This window comes from Tenrec ecaudatus, chromosome 7, assembly GCF_050624435.1.
Source record: "Tenrec ecaudatus isolate mTenEca1 chromosome 7, mTenEca1.hap1, whole genome shotgun sequence".
In the NCBI taxonomy this organism is placed as follows: domain Eukaryota; kingdom Metazoa; phylum Chordata; class Mammalia; order Afrosoricida; family Tenrecidae; genus Tenrec; species Tenrec ecaudatus.
In genome coordinates this window covers 113,491,271-113,514,903 of record NC_134536.1, presented here as the reverse complement: position 1 = coordinate 113,514,903, position 23,633 = coordinate 113,491,271, and the positions used below count along the sequence as shown (strand labels likewise).

The 23,633-nt window shown below is 39.6% G+C and overlaps 1 protein-coding gene across 1 annotated transcript in view; it reads left to right on the top strand.

Annotated features, from left to right (window-relative positions):
* PRIM2 (DNA primase subunit 2) overlaps window positions 1-23,633 on the top strand; it is a 283,633-nt gene that overhangs the window by 230,014 nt on the left and 29,986 nt on the right. The window contains exons 11-12 of the mRNA XM_075554936.1: window positions 10,265-10,391; window positions 12,971-13,053. Coding sequence (XP_075411051.1) covers window positions 10,265-10,391; window positions 12,971-13,053 — 210 coding nt within the window. The remainder of the gene's footprint in view (window positions 1-10,264; window positions 10,392-12,970; window positions 13,054-23,633) is intronic.

Here is a 23,633-nt window from a genome sequence, read left to right as displayed (position 1 = left end):
CTAAATAGCCTCTTGCACGCAGCAGCATGTCTGTCAGTATAAACAGTTGAGCGTGTGTGTGTGTGTGTGTGTGTGTGTGTGTGTGTGTGTGTGTGTATAAAATGTGGAGGCACGTGCTCTCCAGGGAAAGCTGCAGAGTCTGAGGCCGTCTTAAGGAGGCTCCTGGTGTGACGCAGCAGCTCCTGGTGCTCATTCGAGCACGTCGCTTACTCTCCCAGCCTGTGACCTAAGGAGAGCCACACCAGTTTTGCAGAGTTGTTGGGAGAATCGAATGAGGTAATTAATCTGTGTGGTACTTGGTCTGCTACTTCTTGTAAAAATTTTTATTGTGAAGCATTCAGATCACATAAAAGTTGGGAAAACATCACACAGGGAGTTCTCTTAAGCCAGCACTGTACCCTCATCCCGCCGTTCCTAAGTGCTAGCATTCTCTCTCTCTCTCTCTCTCTCTCTCTCTCTCTCTCTCTCTCTCTCTCTCAAAGGTGACATCAGCTGAGTAACACTGGCACAGTACAGTTACCTCAATAGATACCAAACCCGCATGCCGCCGTTTTCTTACTAATGTTCTTTATCCGTGCCCCAAGATTCCGTCAAGGACCACACAGTGCATTTAAGTTGTGCTATCTGTCATTCCTGCTAGGCCATGACCATGTTCTTAGTTTTCCTTGGCGTTCTTGACCTTGACACTTTTGAAGACTATGTACCCTGCCTCCCTTTGGGTTTGTGTGATGGTTTCCCAGGATTACATTGGGGTCGTGCATTTTTGACAATAGCACAGTAGTGACTGTTCTGGTCGCACCATTGTCCGAAGCATAGATACCAGCCTTGCAGGCAACGTTAACCGTGAGAGCCTGGCTAAGCGACTGTCTGCCAAGCACTTGTAAACTATGCAAATACTCTGCTTCCCCACCACTCGTAGTATCTTTTGTGTGTTTGCTTTTAAGTACATCCTCTCTGATACCATACAACGCTTTGAGCTTCAGCTGATTTTCCTACCGTAATCCTAGAATCAACTGATTCCTCCAAAAAGCCATATAATGATGTCCTTAAAATAATAAGTTAATCTTTGCCACCCAGTACATATTTTTCTACTTCCTAGACTATTTTGTGTGTCATCTGGTTGACTTCGCCCCAGATCTAACCTTAGGGAATTTAGTATCACCAAGTGTGAACCTTTCGAGCCTGTAGGAACAATAGGTCCAGTTCCTCTAACTCATTGTCCCCGATGTTGTAGAGGAACAATTTGGTTTGTCACTGCAAATTAAGACTTCATCTAGTACTGTCATTGTCAGACCATTTATTGCAAGCTTTTAAAATGTCATCTTTTTCTTTGGTCACTTGTAATGGAGCCAAATTTAGATGGCTATCAGGTGACATGTAATCTCGTAAATACCTCACTATAGTATTGTGGTTGTGGGAGATTAGTCGATCAACAATACAGCTCTAGAATTATTTAAGAGCTAATTATACAGTTATGAAGGAGGTAAAAGTGCAGGAAAAATCTTGCCTTTTTTGTAGCAATTTAGATTTACTTTTGACATTGGTGGAAAATGTGTATTTACGAGTGCTTCTGAGTGGCCACTAGAGGGTAGTAATGGGTAACCCATTAGCTCTTTTCCCCAAGACTTGACACTACAAATTTGGAAATAAAGAGGTGAGGTGCATGGGTATTGGAAATACCAGCAAATAGAATAAAAAGGAAACCTGGAGTGAAAATGGCATAAAGTTAGAGGCAAAAAATAGTAACGAGGACAAAAGTTACATTTTTATACATTGCTAAAGGACTATTCCACAGTATGACAATTCTGAACACTTATATACCTATGAGCATATTGAAGCATATCAGTGTGCATATAAATATTTAAATGTTTATGTGGTAATATCTGTTAACATTTATAGAGATAATGAGGTGTTATATTTTTGTGATCATCCTGGTAGAGCTTCAAAATCCCATTTATTATATAAAATCTATTTACTAGCTTATAGATAGTATCTTGCAGCAATCTGTAATGGTCAAAATTATAGCTTTAATGTGCTATCATAAGAGAACTTGCTATGAATAGTCACTTTGAATTACAGTTCCAGCTGAGAAAACCTAGAAAGCAATGTTATTAAAAAAAAAAAGGACAGAAAATAAGTGTGGAACATTAATGACTAGAATGAAACTTTTTTAAATTTAAAAAATGCTAATTATTCTCTCTGCGAAGAGGAAGCCTCGTGTTTGAAGGTTAGAACCCCCGCCCCACCCCCACCGACAGCGATCTATGTACAGTCTCTGATTGCAGGTTTGGATGATGTTTCATTTTGCTTCTCTGATTTCCAGTGAGTGAAAAGACCTATTGATTCAAAGCTGCGCCAGCTCCTCTTGGATTAACCCATTCCACATTAGAGTCTCTGCTCCTGGTGCTTTGTGGTGATCCTTGTATTGTGTTTGCTGCTGTACCGCCAGTGTGATAGAAGCTAAATGGACCGCCTCGGAAGAGCTATGCGTAGTCTTTTAGGTGCTGAAGATGTGATCCAACATCGTGGCATTTATGTCAGTGAATCAAGGACACTTTCTAAAACAAGTTGGCCAGATGAGATAATAAAATTTCTATCATCTGTTGATCCTTAATATCAGGCACAGTTAGCTACATAAGTGGGAAATTAAAATTTCTTCCCACACAGTATCCCCAAACCCCTTCCTCCAGGTTCAGTTGCTGAAGGAAGGCCTTTAAGTAGTGCATTGTTATATTAATTAGAAATCTGGAAATTTGCTAAGTCTCTCATCACTAAAAGGTTAAGATTCTTAATCTCTTTAGTCACTGAAAGTTCTGAAGAGTAATATTTATAAGGATAACTTTCAGTCCTGCGTTAGGGATAACCTGTGAGCATGCACCACCTGCAGAGATCTGTACAGTCCAGCTGAGTAAACATGGGCTAGGTAATGCAAGGGCTAAGGCTCCTTCCTGGCTTTCTACAGGATACCCACCAAACACTCCCCACCCACCAGAGCAACCCTACGTAGGGGTTCCAAGCCTGTACATCATTGGTTCCCAAACTTGGCCTACCGCCCCATGACAGGGGGAGTGGGCTGGGGGCCGGGGATTATTTAGTGCCTCCATGGAAACTCAAAAGTTTTGTGCCAATAATCCAGGCTCAAGAGTCAGAATCTGCTTTTGCAGCCCCCCACCCTCCATTGTTCCAGCAACTCCCAGAGGACAGTAGCGCCCGCTGTGAGAAACACGCCGAAATCTTCACCGAAGCAGGCAACCTCATCTCTCTCCTCCGAAGCAACTGGGGGATTTAAACCACTTACCTTGTGTTTTGCAGCCCAACGCTGAACCACTATGCCGAGGGCTCCTAACAAAGGAGCGTTCCCGCCACTGTCATGGGATGGGTTGCAGCTCAGTGAGCCAGATGGTGGGTCTGAACTGCTGACCTTGAAGTTAGCAGCTCAACACTTAACGAGAGTGTTAACCAGGACTCACCATAGTGTTTACTCTGGATGGTGTTTAGAACCCATTTCAGATCTTAAACAGGGAATTCTAACTGATAGGAAATTAAATTTGTTAGGTCTTCAGATCAAATTGCTGGCTTAATAAGGGATAGTGCATGTTGCTTTCTTTTCCTGTCCATTTTCCACATTTCCTTTTTTTCTGATTTTTATGCTCCATTTCCTGCCATGTCTCCAATTAGAAAATGACAGGAGGAACAATCTGAAGAAAACTGGTAATTTGAAAGCATGCTCAGACACTGTTAGTGGTTTTTAAAATCTGGTTTTTTAAACTCTGCTTTAACCTCAAATTTCCTGAATTTTCTGTTTCTTTTCTCTAGTGTTCCCTAGTTAGAATCAGAAACCTTTTTAAAACTGTGCTTCAAAGTGACTCCGAGACGTCCCTGAAGCAAATGAGTGACAATGGGGAGGCAGTCTATGGTGAATATTTGCTAAGGACAACTGATAGCTCCCTGCATGCATTTTCTCCATTTATGATTTTGTAGTATTTTCTAGAAAGGTTACTATTTCAATGTCAGTTTTCCCACCATGTAATTGAAATTTATCTTAACTCAGCCTCTTAAAACATGTATTTTCATCTCTATAAAATAGAAGTGCATACTTTATATACCTTACCAGGTGACAAACGATAAGAATAATCTTGTTCATTTTAAAGATCTTGATAGTTCTAAGTATTTACAGAAGTGTACATTATAATTATTGAAGTACTACCGAGTGTTACTTTATTGACAGTTTTTACTAATTTCTCTTCAGGAATTTAGACATGATGCTCTTTATTTAATGCCAGGCTGGGTAATTAACATTTGACTGCTCTAAATCACACAGCCCCAGATGACATGTGACCCTCAGATCTTGTTTTCTGAGTCTGTTTGGGTATATTTCTTGTAGTAGAATATGAAAAAGGCAAAAGAAATCCACTATTTTCAGGACATATTTCTTTTTCCTCTGATGACTTTGACAGAGTTTTGTATACACAATTGACCTTCCTTTTGATCTATCGACTTCACTGAAAGGTGGCTGCTTAATCAGCCTCCTTATCAGATTACATAGGATCAGTCTATTTAGTAGTGTACTTATTTGGGGTATTTTTGGCATCCACTCTCTTTCCTTTTCATTATCTGGCCACAAAGTGATCAATCAAAGTAAAAAAAAAAAAAAAAAAGGAAGCACTTTGGCCGGGAACATTTGAGGGAAGGGGGAGTATGCATACTTGAGAGGGAGGAAGTTCTCCCTGAGTGAGGCCTGGGGATCTGAAGCACTTGAGAATGTATGTCTTCATTTTTCAGATAGAATTTTCACCATACGAGGGCCTTCAAAAAGTCTCTGTAGCCCATTTTTCCATGAACTTTTTCCAACCTTCCAAACCTGTGCAGCCGGTGAAGTCCGTCCTTGCTGGGACTGCCTTGTTTCCTAAGGTCTCACATGCTTTCGGACTGGCTCCCGCCTGCCTTAGACAAGTTTGGGCTCTCACAGGTGTTACTGCATCACCCTGAACAACAATCTCTTTAATTAGTCTGTGGGCAACAGTTAGTGTTATTTATTGGTTAAACTCTGTGGCAGCCAGAGCCGTGAGAGGCAAAAATGTGTCAGAAGAGGAAAAGTTGGATATTTTCCATGGAAACAGGAGAGAGCCATGGGAAACGGGCGCCCTGTGACAGCGCGGCACCCCTCTCCGTTCTGGCGCTCACAGTTGAAGTACCCGGCCACCCTCCTCCCCGGAAACTCCCAGGAGTATTTAAAGATAGATTTGAATACCAAATGAAATTTATTTCCCTTTCATTTCAAAAGTGGCACAAACTAGTTTGTACAAATGTACACAAAGGATGATAGTATACACTGAACATTTCACAGTTGAGAAAGTGGGTCTGCACAGACTGAGGCTCAGAGCGCATCATTACAACGTTAAAAATGGAAAAAAGAAATGAGGCCGCATTAATTTATAATTGTCTTCACATTCAGCTAGTCGGTGGCCGAGTTAAAACCCAAATCTGTGTTATCTCTAACACTTTACTACCTCATAAGCCTTCGATAAGTTCTCCTACAGAAGGAAAGAATATTTCGTACACAATAGGAGGTACTTTGCTAATTTATAGTAGGAGTAGCAATGTCTTCCAACAGTGTTACTGACTGTAAACTGCTTAGCTGAGCTTTTTGAAGGTGCTAGTTGAGTTAGGGGTATATCTAGATTTAAGGTTGCGTCAGTTTGTGTTTTCTTTAATGAGGCTGGTAGGAAGCATATAAAAGAAGTTAAATAACATTAAGCAGTACATCAGATCTGGCCCACTATGCTGCCTCATCTCCTCCATCTTCTCCTCATAGCCTCTGGCTACCACAATATCTTTTAATGCTGTATTTCTGTGAACTTAAAAAAAAAACCCTGCCCTAGAGGTGTTGCAAGTATTTTCTCAATAGTTAAAGAATTTGGTGTTCTGAAAACTAGAGAAGGTAATTTGTAATGATAAATATGTGGATAATCTGAAAGCTTAGTAAGGTCCACGTTCTTGACATAATTTATATACATAGTAAGTCAGTTGGAATGAGAAGGCTGAGAGATTAAATTTTTAAAAACTTTCCTTTTGCTTAGAGAGATTAACTTTCCATTGTTTTAACGGAAAGCAGTTGACAAAAAGTTTAACCATTGTCTGATGAAAATACAAAAATCCTTTATCTAATTAAATTCTGTTCATTCAAAAAGTTTACACAAAGCGATTAGTAGTAGTGCTTATGAACAAAAAAACAAATTGTGTGTGAATGTGTCGGCTACAAATTGTAATACTCTTGTTTTCGCCAATGAAATTTAATGGTGCCTTTAAAGTTTTCCTTTCAATTCAAATGCTTTTTGATTTTCTTTTTTTATAAAAGATCATTTTATTGGGGACTCTTGCAGTTCTTACAACAATCCATACATCAGTTGTATCGAGCACATTTGTACTTAAGTTGCCATCATCATTTTCTAAACATTTACATTCTATTTGAGCCCTTGGTGTGCTTTGTGTTTTTCTAGCGTTGACTGCTTGTGAGCAAATAGATGGCTGTGAAGCCATTGACTCAGGAAATCCCAGCAGTCATTTTAAGTAGGCACTGGCCACGTGGCTCCCAAAGTTATCCAGAAATGCTAAGGACATTGAATAGCAAGAACAAAGCAGGAGGATTTATGTACCTGACTTTGTGACATACTACCAAGCTATTGTAATCTAGACAGCTTGGGACTGGTCAAAAACAGAACAATGGAATAACAGATCAGTGGAATACTAAGTAGAGTTCAAAATTGGATTGACAATCAATCGTATGGTCAGATTTGACAAGGATATTTGTGTAGTGGATATTTATATAGCGGTTAAAAAAAACCTTTGTACCACAAAATTAACTTAAGAAGAATTAAGATCTAGATGTAAAATCCAAACCATCACGGCTTCTAAGGAATAATTTAAGAGACCCATGAACCTATCTTAAATAGGACATAGAAACCACGAACATAAGAAATTCGACTTTGTGAAAAATAGCATCTGGTGACCAGACACCATTAAACTAAATAGGCAAGCCACCGGCTATGAGAAAACACTTGTAGCACCTCTAGGGGAGGCTTTTGAAAGTTCACGGGAATATACAATTAAAAGGTAATGGACTTCCACATACTTTTGAGGCCCCTTTGCATTTGATGTACAGATTATATGTGTGATATATAGGGTCTTGACAATTGAATAAAACGACAGACAATTCACATGTTTAAATGATCCAAATGGTATGAACAGGGTCTTCACAAGAGAAAACATACAATGACTGTTAAGCACATTAAAAGTTTCATCATGAGTTATCAGTAAAACAAAATGTGATGCCAGTGTACACTCATTAGACTGAAATGAGTTAGATGAGCAACACCCAATGGTGGGGAGGATGTGGGGCTCTCATACATTGTTGCTAGGGGTATGAAATTGTGCAACCAAAGAATTGGTACCAGATCTCAAAGACAAACAAATAAGCCCAAATTCACTACTATTGAGTTGCTACTGATGCATAGTGATTCTCTCGGATACTGTAGACTGCCCCTCTGAGCTTCCTGGACTGTAACTCTTTACAGGAGTAGAAAGCCCCATCTGTCTCCCTTGGAGCGCACTGACCCTTGGATTGTGCTGTCAGTTTTGAACTGCTGATCTTGCAGCTCACAGCCCAGAAGCGTAACCACTGCCACCAGAACTCCATTAATAATTCTACCGCTGTGTAATATAGCTCGAGAAATGAAAAATATATTTTTTTAAAAGTCATGTACACGAGTGTTTGTGGTAGCTTTTTGGATATTGGTTCCAAAATGCATAAGCTCAGGTATGCACCCACAGAAGAATTGACAATCTGGTATCTTCTCACAGTAGAACACTACTTGGCTCTAGAAAGAACAAAATACCAATACACGGGGACATGGATGAATTTCAGTTGTTTGTTTTTTGAATCAGGCACAAAGCACTGCATCTCATCTGACTGCATTTTTATGCATGTGTGGAATGGCTAAAACTAATCAATGGTGTTAGAAATCACCTCATAGTTATTAAAAAAAATCAGATGGGGTGGGTGCTTACTGAGAAAAGGGCACAGGGTCTGTAGAATGGTAGAAAAGCCCTGTCTTTCCAGAGGGACCCGGCTCTCTGAGCAACCCATCTGTCAACTGTAGACCAGAGAGCTGTCGCAGGAGCTTCAAAAAGTTTGTGCGAAAATGTAATTGAAAGGTAATGGAATTTTCCCACAAACGTTTTGAAGTCCCTCATAAGTGTATTATAACCTCTAACATGAAAAATCCTTTTTAAAAGGAATAATCATAAAAGAAGTGAAAGTTGGTGCCTCCTTATAGCCTCTTCCCTCTCTAAGATTGGATGCAGAAGAACCCTGCAGAGTTTGCCTTCTAAAGTGACCTGTTGCTTGGACTCTCCGGCTTCTCACTCTTCAGCAAACATTGCTCAACCATCACATAGCACTGTTTGACGAACCTTATTGAGGTGCCAGAAGAGTGAAAGCAGATGGTACTCTAAGACTGTGCCCAGGATAAATGGCAGAGCTTCACTTTATGCAGTTGTGCATAGTTTGAAGTTGATTAGTTTTTTGTCATTGACCCTAGTTTTGAATTTATTTGCACTAGATTACTTGGCAAAAGATCGGCAGTTCGAACCTGCCCCCAGAGGAACCTTGGAAGCCAAGGCCTAGCTATTTGCTTCTGAAAGGGCGCAGCCTCAGAAACCCCGTAGGGCAGTTCTTCACTGCTTACCTGGTTTGCCTTGGGTCAGAATCAGTGTGAGGGCAACTACTGACAGCATTTATTTTATATACTTGGTCCTTTTAAATTTACACGTTTGACCCAAATAATCACTTGACGTGAAGGCTTGCTTCACTCTTCCTTGACAAGTTGGGGTTTGTGCCTGAGATTTCACCATTGCTGAATGAATGTTTCCTCTTGTCTGCCCATTGTGTGCCTCTGGTTCACAATGGAATGTAAGAGTCATATGTCAAATGCGTGTCTTCTAATACTGGACCGGGGACACCACTAACCATCAGATAGTGGGAAAGATCTAGGGGAAGCAGGAAAGAATGGCACCTTTTCAAACGCTTCGCTAGACCTAGGAGTTCTTCCACTTTCCGTTAGTTCATGCTTGGTAATACTGAGCTGAGGAGAAAGGTCCAATAGAATTTGCCTCAGGGAACTAATAGTTCAGGAGAAGAAATGAGATATATAAATAAGATAGAAGGTAGAGTGATAAAGTGACCTAAGAGAAATATAGATAAACTCGATGAGAATTAAATATATAGTTTTGGAGCTTCTACAGATATAGATGGATATAGGTAAAATGCTGCTGAAATCTAGAGAAAGAAGAGATTACTTTGAACTTTGACTTCTAGGATGAACTGACATTTGAAATAAGGCCTAAAAATTATCTTGTGATGCCCTATGAAGATTTAACTGGAACTTATGGTTTTTAAATATTTTATTACTGAGAAGGTATAGGATTTTGAAAAGTGTCTCCTGGGTTTTGGAATGAAAGTGAGCTTGGCTAATAACATTTTTGAAAACACCTCTGTTTTCTCACAACATCAGAGAGAAATCATGAGAATTTAAATAACCAAGTAGAATTACATATTATTTGAATTACATCAAGTAAAAAACAAAAGATGGCACCAAATTGCCTTTCAGTAAATATCAGTTTCCTTTTTTCCCCTCCCTATCCCAGCCACTTCAAAAATTCCATTTGTCCCTTTAATTTGTTTTATGGCTATGGAGGCAGGGAATTTAGGGAGGAGACAATTTCAGGAGTTCATTCATTCAACAAGCATTTACTGATTATTTGCTCTGTATAGTGAAAACGGGGAGGAAGAGATTAATTATGCTAAGCGGCATTTCAGAAGTAAAATGAGTAAGGTGTTGGAGCTCAGGGAGAGAGAGGCGAAAGAAGATAGAGGAGAGGCTAAACTGATTCACATTTAGTATGATCTTTCGAATCAAACTCAAATTGGCACATATGTGATTATTCTCAAGAAAGAATCGCCTGTCTTTACACATCCAAACATCAGTTACATTAGCTGCTTCCTACCCAAGGAAATGATGCACGTAATTTTTGCACCTTGTGAAAACTACTTGTATCATAAAGAACCCAGTGGATTTTATTATATGATGTGAGTGTACATCTGCTTATGAATGCTGAATTTATTTTTAAGAACTTCCCCTTTGCATGCTCTTTCTAACTGGGATTGCTGACTTACCTTTGTCCTTGTCTTTTTTCCCTCCCTCAGTTTGATAAAGGCTACTCTTACAACATCCGTCACAGCTTTGGAAAGGAAGGCAAGCGGACAGACTATACGCCTTTCAGTTGCCTCAAGATTATTCTAACCAATCCACCAAGCCAAGGGGATTATCATGGTAAGTGCTTCCACTGGATATGTTTGCTAAGTACAGAAACCCAAGAGCTCTCTGGAAAACACTGGAACAGTGTAATGGCTTTTTGGCGATCCTAACAAGAGCGAGTGTGTAGCTTACGTCAGTCGTCAGTGTCATGCCGGAACTCTAATACTCTCCCAGTGATGTGTCTTATTACTGAAGTAGGTCAGGGAAGAGAAATTCATTCCGTGGCACTTTACTTTGTGCTGGGCCAGACTTTCTCGCGCTCAATCTCCTTGCTTCACCTGCTGTTCTTTTCTTGCTCAAAGGCTGTAAGTGTCGGGAAGACTGATTCAAAAGTTTTTCAAAGCTTTAAATTGACAAACTCTACTTTGGGAATAGCAGACCCATTCATCTTCAAGACTACGCAGGGAAAGTATCTTATTCTTTTTGCTGTCATCTTAATAAAGAGGAAGGGAAGAGTTTAAGCTATGGTATCAAAGGCATCTATATTTGCTTGAGTTATGGGATTAAAAGGATCTGTATCAAACTGGGTTCTGTACACTTCTGACTTTAACAACTCCCCCCACCCCCAAAGTTCTCTTAGTATATCCGGAGAAGCTCTTGGTTTTTTTCTAGTACTGTCATAGAATGATTTATTAGTTCACACTAGAGAATCTTCCAGATTAGCAACGTTTGCAGCAGTATACATGTCAAAACTTTTAATTTTTTACCATCTTTGGTGAAACTCTTTAAAAATAAGAAGATTACACATTTGTAGACCATTAAAGATCAGATAATCACACACAGGAGTGTTCGTATGTAAGTAGTGGTCCTTTTGTACTTGCATCAGAGGTACTTTTTAAAGCCATGCGTATTCTCAGATCTTACTCTCAAGCTTACAGAAGACAGGGAGTGTACTGACCTCAGAGTTTACTGTATCTTGAAGCTCCCTGGGTGATTCCATGTCTTCTAAAGTTTGAGAACTACTAGGACAAGTACCATATATACTCGAGTATACTCTGACCCGAATATATGCTGAGGCACCTAATTCTACCATGAAAACCACATTAAAAATGTGCTGAAAAACTCGGCATATCAACTGTATGGCATTCACTGAGAAAGTAGCTTAGCTTTTCTGAGCTGCTGCAGACAACTGAGCAGAGGTTGAGCTGTGACCAAGTAAAACTCCTGTGAATTTCCAGGTTCAAGGGCTTTTCCCTTGTGTAGTTGATGTATGCCACCTTGAATGCAGCGTTCTGTATTTCTTATTTCTATTGTTTGGCCATTCTAATCCAGTCTTATTTTATTTGTTCATATTTGTTTTTAATTTGAATTCTGTCAGGAAATCATATACTTAGCAAACACTCAATGTACTTATATGATTTGCTGGCTGCATTTATCCCTCCTTTTTAGCATTGTGTTATTTGAAAAACTATTTAGTTCCCGAGGTTGGTGGTGTTTCATTTACCAATGCTGTTTAGGAAGAGTTATTCAAGTAGTAATCAATCTAAGTTTATCCATCTCTTCTATTTCTTTTCTATTGCTGGATGTTTGGAATCTTTGTGTTTTTGTTAGTATATTAGATAATAGAGTTTTAAACACTAAGCCCAACAGCATTGCCTCTGCTTGTTCTTCTAAGAATTTGCTGGTTTCAGTTATCACAGATAGGTCCTTAATTCAATTTGAATTTTGTTTTGTATATTATGTAAGTCAGGGATCCTGTTTTAATTTGTACATGTGGAAATAGTTTTCCCCACACCATTTATTCAAGAGACTTCTTTCTCTATTGAATGAGTGATTTTTACATTTTTTATTACTTTGACTTATTAATCTAGCTTTTGCTAAAATTTCTGAAGCTTTCTAGATTTTGGGTTGATACTATATTTATATTTCTTCTGTTTTCTAATTTATGTATATATTTTAGTACTGTGTTTTTATTTTTATCTTTAACATGGAGTCATGGAAAGGACTTCTATTTATATAGTAATATATATCAATAATATTAATCTATACTATGTGTTTTAGATCTGAAGCATCTAATTCCTCATGTATCCCTTAACAATTTTTTCTATGAAACTTTAATCTTTTTCCATTTTATTCCCACCTGTGACCCCCTAAACTCCTATGGATTATATTATACAGGAAGTAGCGTTTGCATGTGAAAATGGCATGAGAATTTCGTATTTCTTAGTTGATGTGTTTTTGTTCATAGTATGCATCTCCCTTGCCTAGTATGCCTATTTATGTTTTATTTTAGACTAAAGGAATGCGATATTGGTAGTTCTGAGATAAGCTGCTGTCGCTGGCTTCCGATGACCTCTGCTTGCTTGTATCGGCGTCATTAAAGCGGTTTTCCTTCTGCCATTGAATAAGCCGCTCACCCCGAGAATGCTGCACTGGCTTATGTAACTCTTGAGCCTGTAGCAGCCTGATAACCATACAGCTAAGTCGTCATTGGGATAAAGAGAGGAAAGCAGTTGCACCCATGGGCAATTAACTTTGTTATTAATCAGCTGTTGGACAATTACGGGGCGCTTAGACTGTGTCTGCAGTGTGATCCTGCGCGAGTCCTGGGCACAGAACCTGACTGGTGCGCTGGCTTCCTCTTTCGTTGTCAGGATGCCCCTTCCGGCACAGCGACCCGGAGCTGCTGAAGCAGAAGCTGCAGTCCTACAAGATCGCTCCCGGAGGAATCAGCCAGGTAGGGCCGTCTCTGCGCGCCCTCAGTCAGGAGGCGCCCGACAGAGTGCTCGCGCAGTGAACCTGGGCCCCGTGTCAGGCCTCCCCCTTCTAGATGAATTGAGCTTGACTTTTCTGCTGTAGACGCCTCAGAAATCCTAGTTATTCTTTCTGCTCGACTGCATTTTCATTTGTCTTTGTAATAAAATAAACTAGGAACCCTTTTCCCCCCTTTACAATTTGTTTAACGGTCCCAATTGAGGAGCAGGTGTAAAAAGTAGAGCAATGTATTGATGTGTACTGGTTGCATCTTCCAATAAGTCTCCGTTGTTGCTCTGTTTAATCTACAGGCCTAATGATGGTTCACTGGGCCGAATAGTTTGTCAAAATATTTTGTTTTAGGAAAACTTAAAATCAAGCAGAGATGCTTAAATTCTTAAACTAAATATCTACGAGTACATCTTTTAGTAAATCTGTTTTTGTTCAAAAATAAATATTATGATATGTCAGAGATTACTGACAATGGCGTGCTTCTGTGTGGGCTTAGATTTTGAAGAGGAAGTTCTGCCTAAACTTGAGGGAGTTTAGGAGATATTCTTCCTTAAAAAATAATGTATTTGAAACTGTGGGAGAGATTGTGCAACCCTGCTTGATAGGATTGAACTATGGAATGTGTGATGTCTGGATTAGGCCCTAATGTTTTGAAAGAAAAAATATATGTAACTTAGAACTAGAATATCTATAGCATTTGTATCTTTTGTCATTTAATCTTTTAACATCTTACATGCTACTTTTACTTGAGGAAGATAATCCCTGAAGTAAACACTATAGTCATATTTGGGCATTGGCTCTGGGCATGCAGTGCTCAAGGTGCCGTGTGTGTGTGTGTGTGTGTGTGTGTGTGTGTGTGCGCATGCACGCCCAAAAACAAATCTGGTCTGCATCTTGTTTCACTGGAAGCAGGCTCCAGAGGAAGCCATAAATCAGGTGTTATGAGAGAGGCACAGATAGGATGCCTTGAGCCTTCTCCGGAAGGAGAGAACTGAAGAAGAGAGCCAACTGGATTTTGAAGGAGGGCTGACAAGTCAGAGGATCATTGCATGAGTAAAGTACAGAAATTTTATATGGTTATGAGGATTTTTAAGTTTAAGGTCCTAGTGGCACAAGCATATAAATAGTAATAAGCACCTTTGAGGAAGTAGTTGGTCTAGGAGATTAGTTTTTGAGGTGGAGCATTTAAAAGGCAAGCAGAATGAGGATTTTTAACTCATTAGAGAAGTTATGACTACAAATATGCCCCCTTTCTGGCGAGAACTATAGGACTGAGATCGGAAGGAAGATCAGAAAGCTCTGGCCTTTTGTGTGGAGTCCGGGATGTGACATGCCCATGGGTACAAAATTGGTGAAACCACAAATTAGTTGTTCTGACTGTAATATTTTTTCCTCAACCCAATTCTATTTAAGAGCTGATTTTCATGAATTTTGTGTAGAGAAAGAAAAGTGAGCATGACAGAGGGAAGACAGTGTCTCAAAAAGAACCTTAGCTAATACCTTCTTAGGCACTAGAAGTAAGTAGAATCCCTGAAGATTTGAACAGAAATGGAACTAGAAGGAAGAAATACATTAGGGAAGTGAAGTATCAGGAAAATCAAGGAGAGAATTTTGAGATGAGAGAATAGTCCATAGAGTTCCTCATAGCACAGTGATTGTATAAAACCAGAGCCAAGAAAAGGTGATGGAATGTGTTAAGTGGTTAGTGTCAACCTGGATTCTGGTGAGAAGTGTCAGTGTGGTGGTGGAAACGATAAGACAGAATACTGACATAGGGGTGGATGAATAAAAGATTATGAGTTGGGTGTGCAGAGCCAGGAGTATAGGTGATCTTATCAAAAAGACACTGGTTAGAGGGATGGAGATAGTGGTGTCAGCTGAAATACCAATAGCTGTTTTGTGTGTTTAAAGTTAGAGGAGACCTGAGCCTGTTGATAAGAAAAGGAGAAGAAAAGAATCCATTAGAGAAGGGGGGCTTGATAAGATATATGATCAAGAAAACCTCTTTCCAACCAAGTAGGGTTAAGCTCTCTTTCATTTATACCTGCCTGCATTCCTAAAACTTAGTACTTTCTATTTTAATTAGTTGTGCACCTATTCTTATTTCTCATCATTTGTGTGAGTTCCCTGAGAGGAGAACTGGATTTTTATTTAATTTTCTTCCTGCTAGTAACCGAGTGCTGACAATTGTTAGGTATTCAAAAAATTATGTTGGAAAAAATAAGTAGCTACATTTAGGTAGGAGGTGAATCCTAGAATGTGGTTGGTGGACATAAAGAGAGTTAGATAGGAGCAAAGGAAAATACATTTGGCTATAAAGTAGGTGACAGAAAAACACATGTCCCCTAGGCAATGGGGAATATAGAGAAAAAGTTTTAAGGTAGAGCCATTTAAAGTTGATGGAATATATCAAGTGCTTTACTCTTTCTTGTGAGGGAAGAGGTCTGTCAGCAATGAAGTATAAAGGAATGAGAGAAATGGGGCTCGGGCTTAAGAAAGATTGGGAACTTCCTGCACAAGTTTGAAACAGAGCCTGAAAGAGAGGAATTAGAGGGTTATTCAGTAGTCAGGAAAGTTATGTCAAAATGTGAAATGAAATTCAAAAAGACCATGTCAGATAGGGACTAGAGGAACACCCTTTGGTTGTCCTTCAGGTCTGGGAATGAATCACACTCCCAGGGTTCAGTTTTCCACGAAACAATAGACATCGGGTCTATAAGAGGAAGAGTCACACGAGGGAAGTCCACACTTCTTGGAATCATCAACCATTTGCAAACCGAAAGGCAACATTACCCCAGGACAAAATTCAGAAAGGTTAGGGAGGGAGAGATGGAAACCGGAAGTACAAGGAGGAAGTAACCTAAGTTTTGTTACATTGGGATTGCAATCAATGAGATGAAACAACATTTATATGAATTGAAAGGTGGAAAACTGATCTGCTCTGTAAACCTTCATCTAATTCACAATAAACAGCTTAGAGAGAGAGAGATTATTTCAACAAAACCTTTTAAAAAAAATAAGTCATTTTATTGGGGGGCTTGTACAACTCATTACAATCTATACATGCATCCCTTGTGTCAAGCACATTTGTACATTTGTTGCCATCATCATTCTCAAAACATTTGCTTTCTACTTGAGTTCTTGGTATCAGCTCATTTGTTCCCCTTCCTCCCTCCCTCCCCCCTCCCTCCCTCACCTTTCCTTCTTTATGAACTCCTGATACTTTATAAATTATTACTTTTTTGTGTCTTACACTGTCTGATGTCTCCCTTCACCTACTTTTCTGTTGTCTGTCCCCCAGGGAGGTGGTTTTATATAGATCATAGTCATCGGTTCCCCCTATCTCCCCCACCTTCCCCTTACCCTCCTGGTATCTTAACTTTCATTATTGGTCCTGAGGGATTTATCTGTCCTGGATTCCCTGTGTTTCCAGCTCTTATCTGTACCAGTGTACATCCTCTGGTCTAGCCGGATTTGTAAGGTAGAATTGGGATCATGATATTGGCAGGGGAGGAAGCATTTAAGAACTAGAGGAAAGTTGTATGTTTCATCGGTGCTATACTGTACCCTGACTGGCTTGTCTCCTCTTTGCCATCCTTCTGTAAGGGTATGTCCAGTTGCCTACAGATGGTCTTTGGGTCCCCAATCTGTCCTCATTCACAATGATATGATTTTTTGTTTTTTGATGCCTGATACCTGATTCTATTGACACCTCATGATCACACACTGGTGTGCTTCTTCCATGTGGGCTTTGTTGCTTCTCAGCTAGATGGCTGCTTGTTTGTCTTCAAGCCTTGAAGACCCCAGACACTATATCTTTTTATAGCCAGGTACTGTCAGCTTTCTTCACGTTTGCTTATGCATCTGATTTGTCTTCAGTGATCATCTCGGGAAGGTGAGCATCATGAAATGCCAATTTAATAGAACAAAGTGTTCATGTGTTGAGGGAGTACTTGAGTAGAGGCCCAATGTCCATCTGCTACCTTAATACTAAACCTGTAAATATATGCACATAGATCTATCTCCCCATCATATACGTACATACACACATATATACATACATGTATACAGAACAGGCCTGTACTTAGGCCTTTATAAATGCCCCTTTCCTCCTAGTTCTTTCCTCTATTTCCTTTCCTCTTGTCTCACTACTATGATCAGCCTTCATTTGGGTTTCAGTTATTCCTCTTGGTTACATTGCCCTTGATCAAGCCCTGCTAGCCCCCCCCTACACCCTCCTTGCCATTGATTTTGAATCACTTGTTGTTCCCTTGTCCCTGGGTTTGTTAACACCCACTTCCTTTCCCCTTCCTCCCCTTCTCCTATGTCCCCCCAGAATAATTGTAGGTCCCATTGTTTTCTCCTCCAGATTGTTTATCCCACCAATCATATCTAAATAGACCTGCAGAGATAATAATATGCACAAAAATCAAGACAGAGCAAAAGAAAGCAACAAAAGAAAAAACAACAACAAAAACCAATCACAGGAAAATAGAAAAGCCTATGAATAGTTCAAGGTCCGTTTGTTGACCTTCCGGAGTGTTTCCCGGTCAAGTCTGATGGGGTACCATGCCCTGGTACCAAAGTCTATTTTTTGGTATACCTTGGGGACTTTGTTGCTCTGTTCCCCTTGCAGCTCTGTTGCACATAGGTGTTTCGCCTCAGTGTGGTGAGGTCAGATGGGGCGCCATTCTCGCACTGTGTCTCCAGTGTTGTCCCCTGTAGTGCTATGGGTCAGTGAGGGATGTTGTGTATTACAGTGGGGTCAGCCCTATGGTCCTCTCTGTGCATTGGCTGCTCTGAGCAGGGATAGTGTCCTCAAGACTTGATGAGTAAGGATGTGTTCCACTCTGTCTTCCTCCCCCTTCATTTGTTCCTGTGTGCTCTTACCAGACATGTCCCTCTCCCTGAGTTGTAGCTTCAGTGCTGTCCTCCGAAGTGAATTCTTGTGGGGAGAAGAGGGGCAGCTGTCCACCTACTTGGGATTGGGCTGGCCCCTCAGACCTCTTTATTGGTTCCCTTCTTCATGCCGGTATGTTGCATTCACATCTTTGAGCACCCGATTGAAGTCTGGTCCCTCTTTCCTTGTGGAGATATAAACAATACCCTTCCCTTGGATGGGTTAGTGCCCTGTTCCCCCGCTACCCATGTCTTTTTCTTTTATCCCCCCATCCTCCTTTTTTAATTGGCTACCATATATATCCCTGGATTTGATCTGGCCCTTGCCATACTACCTGGCCCCCCCACCCCCAGGAATGTATGTATACAGTAGCTTTCCGCTATGCCCCTTTTGCATTTATAAGCTTACCTCAGCTGACTCATGTTGTACTTGCCCTTTTGTGCTTGGCTTACTTCGCTTAGCATAATTTCCTCCAGGCAAAAAACAAACCACGGCCAGACATCTGTGCTCCAGTGTTCACCACAGCACAATTCACAGTTGAAAGGAGTTGGAAATAACCCAAATTTCCATCAACAGACGAGTGTATTAAAAACCTGTGCTACGTACATACAATGGAGTAGTACGCATCTCTAAAAAGCAGTGATAAAGGTATGAAGCACATCGAAAACAAAACCTTTCAAAGAGATTAACATTCTTATAAAGAACATTAATGAGTATGTTTAACAATGATGATTGGTTGCGCACTCTTTGCTTTTGACTCCTGTGACCCACCACTTTGCCTTTACTAATGGGACATTCCTTACTTATTTCAAGCCAGTTAATGATTTCTATGGCATTCTTTGGACATGCGTTGTAACCTTTTATCTGAAGTGAACACAGATGTATAGTGCACATGGACAAGCCGTAAATAATATTTTGCTTTTATTTGTTGTATTTATTGAGTGGATCTCAGCACAGTGAAGCAGCTGGTATCCTAAAGGGCAAGTTTCTGATGAATGAGAAATCCACGTAGAACTTTTGGTAAATGCATAGTTACAGGTTGGCATATGGTAACAATTCTATCTTGAAAACTAAGGGTACTGAGGGTATGTTAAAATACTGACTAGAAATTAAGGGAAAACATGCCGCTAAGATACAGTGAAGGTATAGTTCTGTGGAACTGCTTTGGGTCTCAGAGAAAAACTATTTGTAAAATGCTTACCTTCACACATAGGATACCTTTGGATGTTTTAATAATCAGCATTTTGATAATTAGAAGCGATCCTGTGACCAACAACTACTGTTTAAGTGGGATGCTAATGGGACTGCATTTCATTTTCCCCTTCAATTTAGCCCAAATAGTATTACAAAATCACTGATATTTAATTAACTTGGTATCCAGTTTAAGAAGACAAATATAACAATAGAATGAAACAAGATAAGATGGGCAGGCTTGCATTTACTCTCCAGCACTCCCGAACGAGAGAAACACAGGCACCACCTTCACTACATACAAACTCAGAACGGCTGAGCCCTATCCATGTGACTTCAAAATAGAGGAAGTAGAAACAGAGAATGGAAGGAAGTGGGAAACCCCACAATTGCATATGGAGACAGACTTCAAGACTCTTATCAGTAATTAACTGAACAAGTATAAAATAAAAGGGCCCCCCCCCCAAAGAGTGGAATGTTTTCCCCAAAGCTATGTATTTAAATTTCTTTAAAAAACAATTGTACCTTCAAAGTACTCTCCATTACACTTAATACTTTTGTCAATACTGCTATTCTTTTCGAAGCATTTTTCAAATTCATTAGTTTGGATGGCTGATAGCACCTCCCTTGTTTTTTCTTCACCTCCCTCTATGTCATCTAATCGCTGTCCTTTCGTGTCGCTTTTCAATCATGGAAACAAAAAGAAGTCATGGAGCGAAGTCAGGTGCATGGGGCAAGAGAGTCATACTATTTTTTGTCCCAAACTGACACACTGAGATGACTGTATGAGCAGGTGCATTGTTATGGTGACCAAACCAGTCCCCATCTGCCACCAACCAGGCCTTTTTAACCGCACACTGTTATGCAATCGTTTCAGAACCTCTAAATAGAAAGCTTGATTAACAGTATGATCTGGTGGAACGAACTCCAAATGCACTATCCCCTTCACATAAAAACACCATGAGCATTGGTTGTTTTGGGGTACCCCCTCATAATTAAAAGTGAAAGATGTCAGAACAGGAACTTGACTAGATGGCTTTGTATTTCTGGGTCTTATGGGTTTTCTGCCTTTGACAGAGCGCAGTCGTAACCACTTTTTGATTGCTCATTTTAATGGAAACTGTTTGAGTTTCCCTTCTCCGACCATTTTCTGCCTCCACACAGGTTGCAGTGTTCTTAGCTTTTACTTCAGAAGGTCTGCCAACACTGCCAACCTGTTGAATATGCTACCCAATTACAGCAGAATAGACATTTTATGTGTACATGAAACCTTAACCCAGATAAATCATTCCAGGTTACAAAAATACCATTACAAAAATTAAGTTGATTAACATCCTACAAAGGCTGTTGTAGGTCAGGGTAAAAGAAAAGGAGTATAGGTTGTAAAGGGAAAAAAGAAAACCTTTCTCTGTTCTCAGGCAATACGAGTATATAGCAAATCTCAGAGAACCCGCCACGATGTTCCATGCCTAAATGATCCATTTATAAATTCACAGCACTCTCTTTCAGTACACACAAATCTACCATGTTTCTATTTACTGATAATGAACATTTGAGAATTTAAAGCACCATATAGAATAATTCAAAAAGAAAATCAAACACCTTAGTACGTTAAGTAATATGTATGCACTCTTTATTGCTGAACTAGAAAAACTGATGAAAGAAAAAAGCAAAATTCTAGGTATATACACAACTACATTTCAGGACTTACGCCAAAGCTACTGCAATGGAAAAAGCATGCTATTAAATCAACTCTAAACTTACAGATCAGTTGGACAGAATGTGTAGACATAGATTCACATGTACATATACCATTAATTGATTCAGAAAGATGCCAGGACAATTTAATATAGAAAGAGGGTCTTTTCAATAGATAGTGTCTCTGCTTGCATAATGTTCCGAAAGAAACTTGAGAACTCTGGGAAAGTATCGCTCTCTAGTACAGAGGGTCAATGAAGGATGCGAACTAAGTGAACAGTATGTAAACGTCCAAGTGCTTTATTTTCAGAAGATTTTGGTACTGCCCCTATTTTACTTTTTAAATTTTAGAGAGTATTTTAATCTCAATTTATTTTTATTAACATTTTTCATTAAATGTTTCCAGTGAATTAATAATAATTCTTTCAGTGTTTTGGTAATTGGTTTAGTTAACCTATAAATAGTTCCTGGCTGATTTAGATACCTGAATTTTCTAATTATTCAAAGACATTTTTATTTTGGTATTAATTTTAATCTTTGGCTTAAAAACAGAAAAACTCTGAATGATGCTAATGGATAAATTAGTATTTTGAGGGTGAAATTTCAAGATATATGATTTCAAAATACTAAGAAAAAAAATCTTAGAGTTGATTTTAAATTCTCAAGAGATTCCCAACCCCCTCTTTTTTTTGAAAAGCCAAGGGCGAAATTTTTACCTTGCAGTTCCCCCAACCTCCCTTAACAATCGGCAGTGCCCTTTGCTGATTTAATAGGAAAATTGTCTTTCTTTTTAGTATATTTAGTTGCATATGATATATAATATGACAGCTTATACTCGAGTATATATGGTAAATATATGTAAAGGCCCAGGATTTACACCTGTGTCTAACACAAAGAACTCAGTTTATTCTGCCTTGTTCTGCCTCTCTCTAGTATTTCCCTTTAAAATTTAGTTTTATTATTTAAGTTTTCTCTTATTTTTATTTATTTTATTAAAAGCTCGTTTTATTTGGGGCTCTTATGGTTCTTACGGCAATCCATGTACATTGATTGTATCAAACGTATTGGTACATCTGTTGCCATCATTATCTTCTGAACATTTGCTTTCTGTTGAGCCCTTAGTATCAGCTCCTCTTGCCCCCACCCCCACCCCCACCTCATGACCACTTGATAAATTACAAATTCTTATTTTCATATCTTACACTAACCACTGCCTCCTTTCCCCCATGGTTTCTGTTGTTCGGTCCCCTGGGAGTGGGGGTGGGGGTGGGGAACATGTGTCCATCATTGCTATCTGTTCTCTCTTCCTCGCCTCCTCCACCCCTCTTCCCCCTACCCTCCTGGTACCACTACTCCGGAATGGATTCTCTGTGTTGTGAGCTCTTATCTGTACCTGTGCACGAGATGCAATCTAGCCCGCAGTGAAAGGCAGGACTGGAGTCAGAGGAATATTGTGTTTCATTGGTGCTTTACTGCACCCTGGTTGACTCATCCCATCTCGTGAGCCTTCTGTGAAGGGGGATGTCCCATTGTCTACAGATGGCTTTGGGTCTCTGCTCTGACTCCCTCATTCTCAACAATGTGGTGGTGTTTCTTTCTTCATTTGTTTGTATGTTTGTAGTCTTCTGATGCCTGTTACCCGATCGCGTCAACACCTCATGATTTCCAGACTGGTGTGCTTCTTCCATGTGGGCTTGTTGCTTCTCTGCTAGACAGCTGCTTGTTTAACTTCAAGCCTTTAAGACCCCAGATACTGTATCTTTTGATAACCCGGCACCATCCACTTTCTTCACCACATTTGCTTATGCACCCATTTTGTCTTCAGCGATTGTGCTGGGAGGGTGAGCATCACAGAATGCCAGGTTGTTAGAACAGAGTGTTCTTGCATTGAGGGAGGATATGAGCAGAGGCCTGAAGTCCACCCATTACCACAGTGTATTGCCTTATAAATTTATGTACATAGGCCAATACCTCTGTTTTTATGAATGTTTTTACATATATACTCACCTAGCCTTATACCTCTATCCATAGCTTTGCTTCCTAGATCTTTCCTGTTTCCTTTTACCTTCTTCCTGTCCCACCATCATGCTCACCCTTCTTCCACCTCTTAGTAATTCCTCTCAACTAGAGTGCCCTTGCTCCAACACCTCTAGGATCTTTATGTGAAACTCTTCATTGATTTTAATTCCCTAATTGTTCCCCTGTCTATGGCATTGTTTGCTCACCACTCCCTTCCCCCACCTTGCTTTCTCCTCAAACTTGCTTCCCATGCCTATCTTATGTAAGTAGGCAAACCAAGAATAATGAAGACCAAATAAAAGGAAAACAAAAGAATGAATAAAAGAGAAAAGAACAAAAAGACAATAATAACAAACAAACAAAAAAGCATACATAATTCCAGGTCTGCCTACTGTAAATTTAGTTTTAATTTGTTTTGGTTTCATCTATCAGGGAAAGAGATTGTTGTGAGGTGAATATTTTTATGTACCTTAATTAGGAGTATATTTAATGTATTAGTTAAACTGGCAAAAATAGGGAAATAGAGATGAGAATAAATCACAAAAATGTAAATTATAAGTGGTAAATTGGATTCAGAAGCCCTGGTTACTTTTAAAGTCTGATTTCTGTTTGTTAATGCTACTTGGTCTCTGTTTTATTTTAACATTTGAAATTCTGAATATTACTTAGCTATCCTTCTACTTTGGTATTACAGAGATCATGAACAATATTCCTAGGTGGCATTTTCAATATGGGGAGATTTG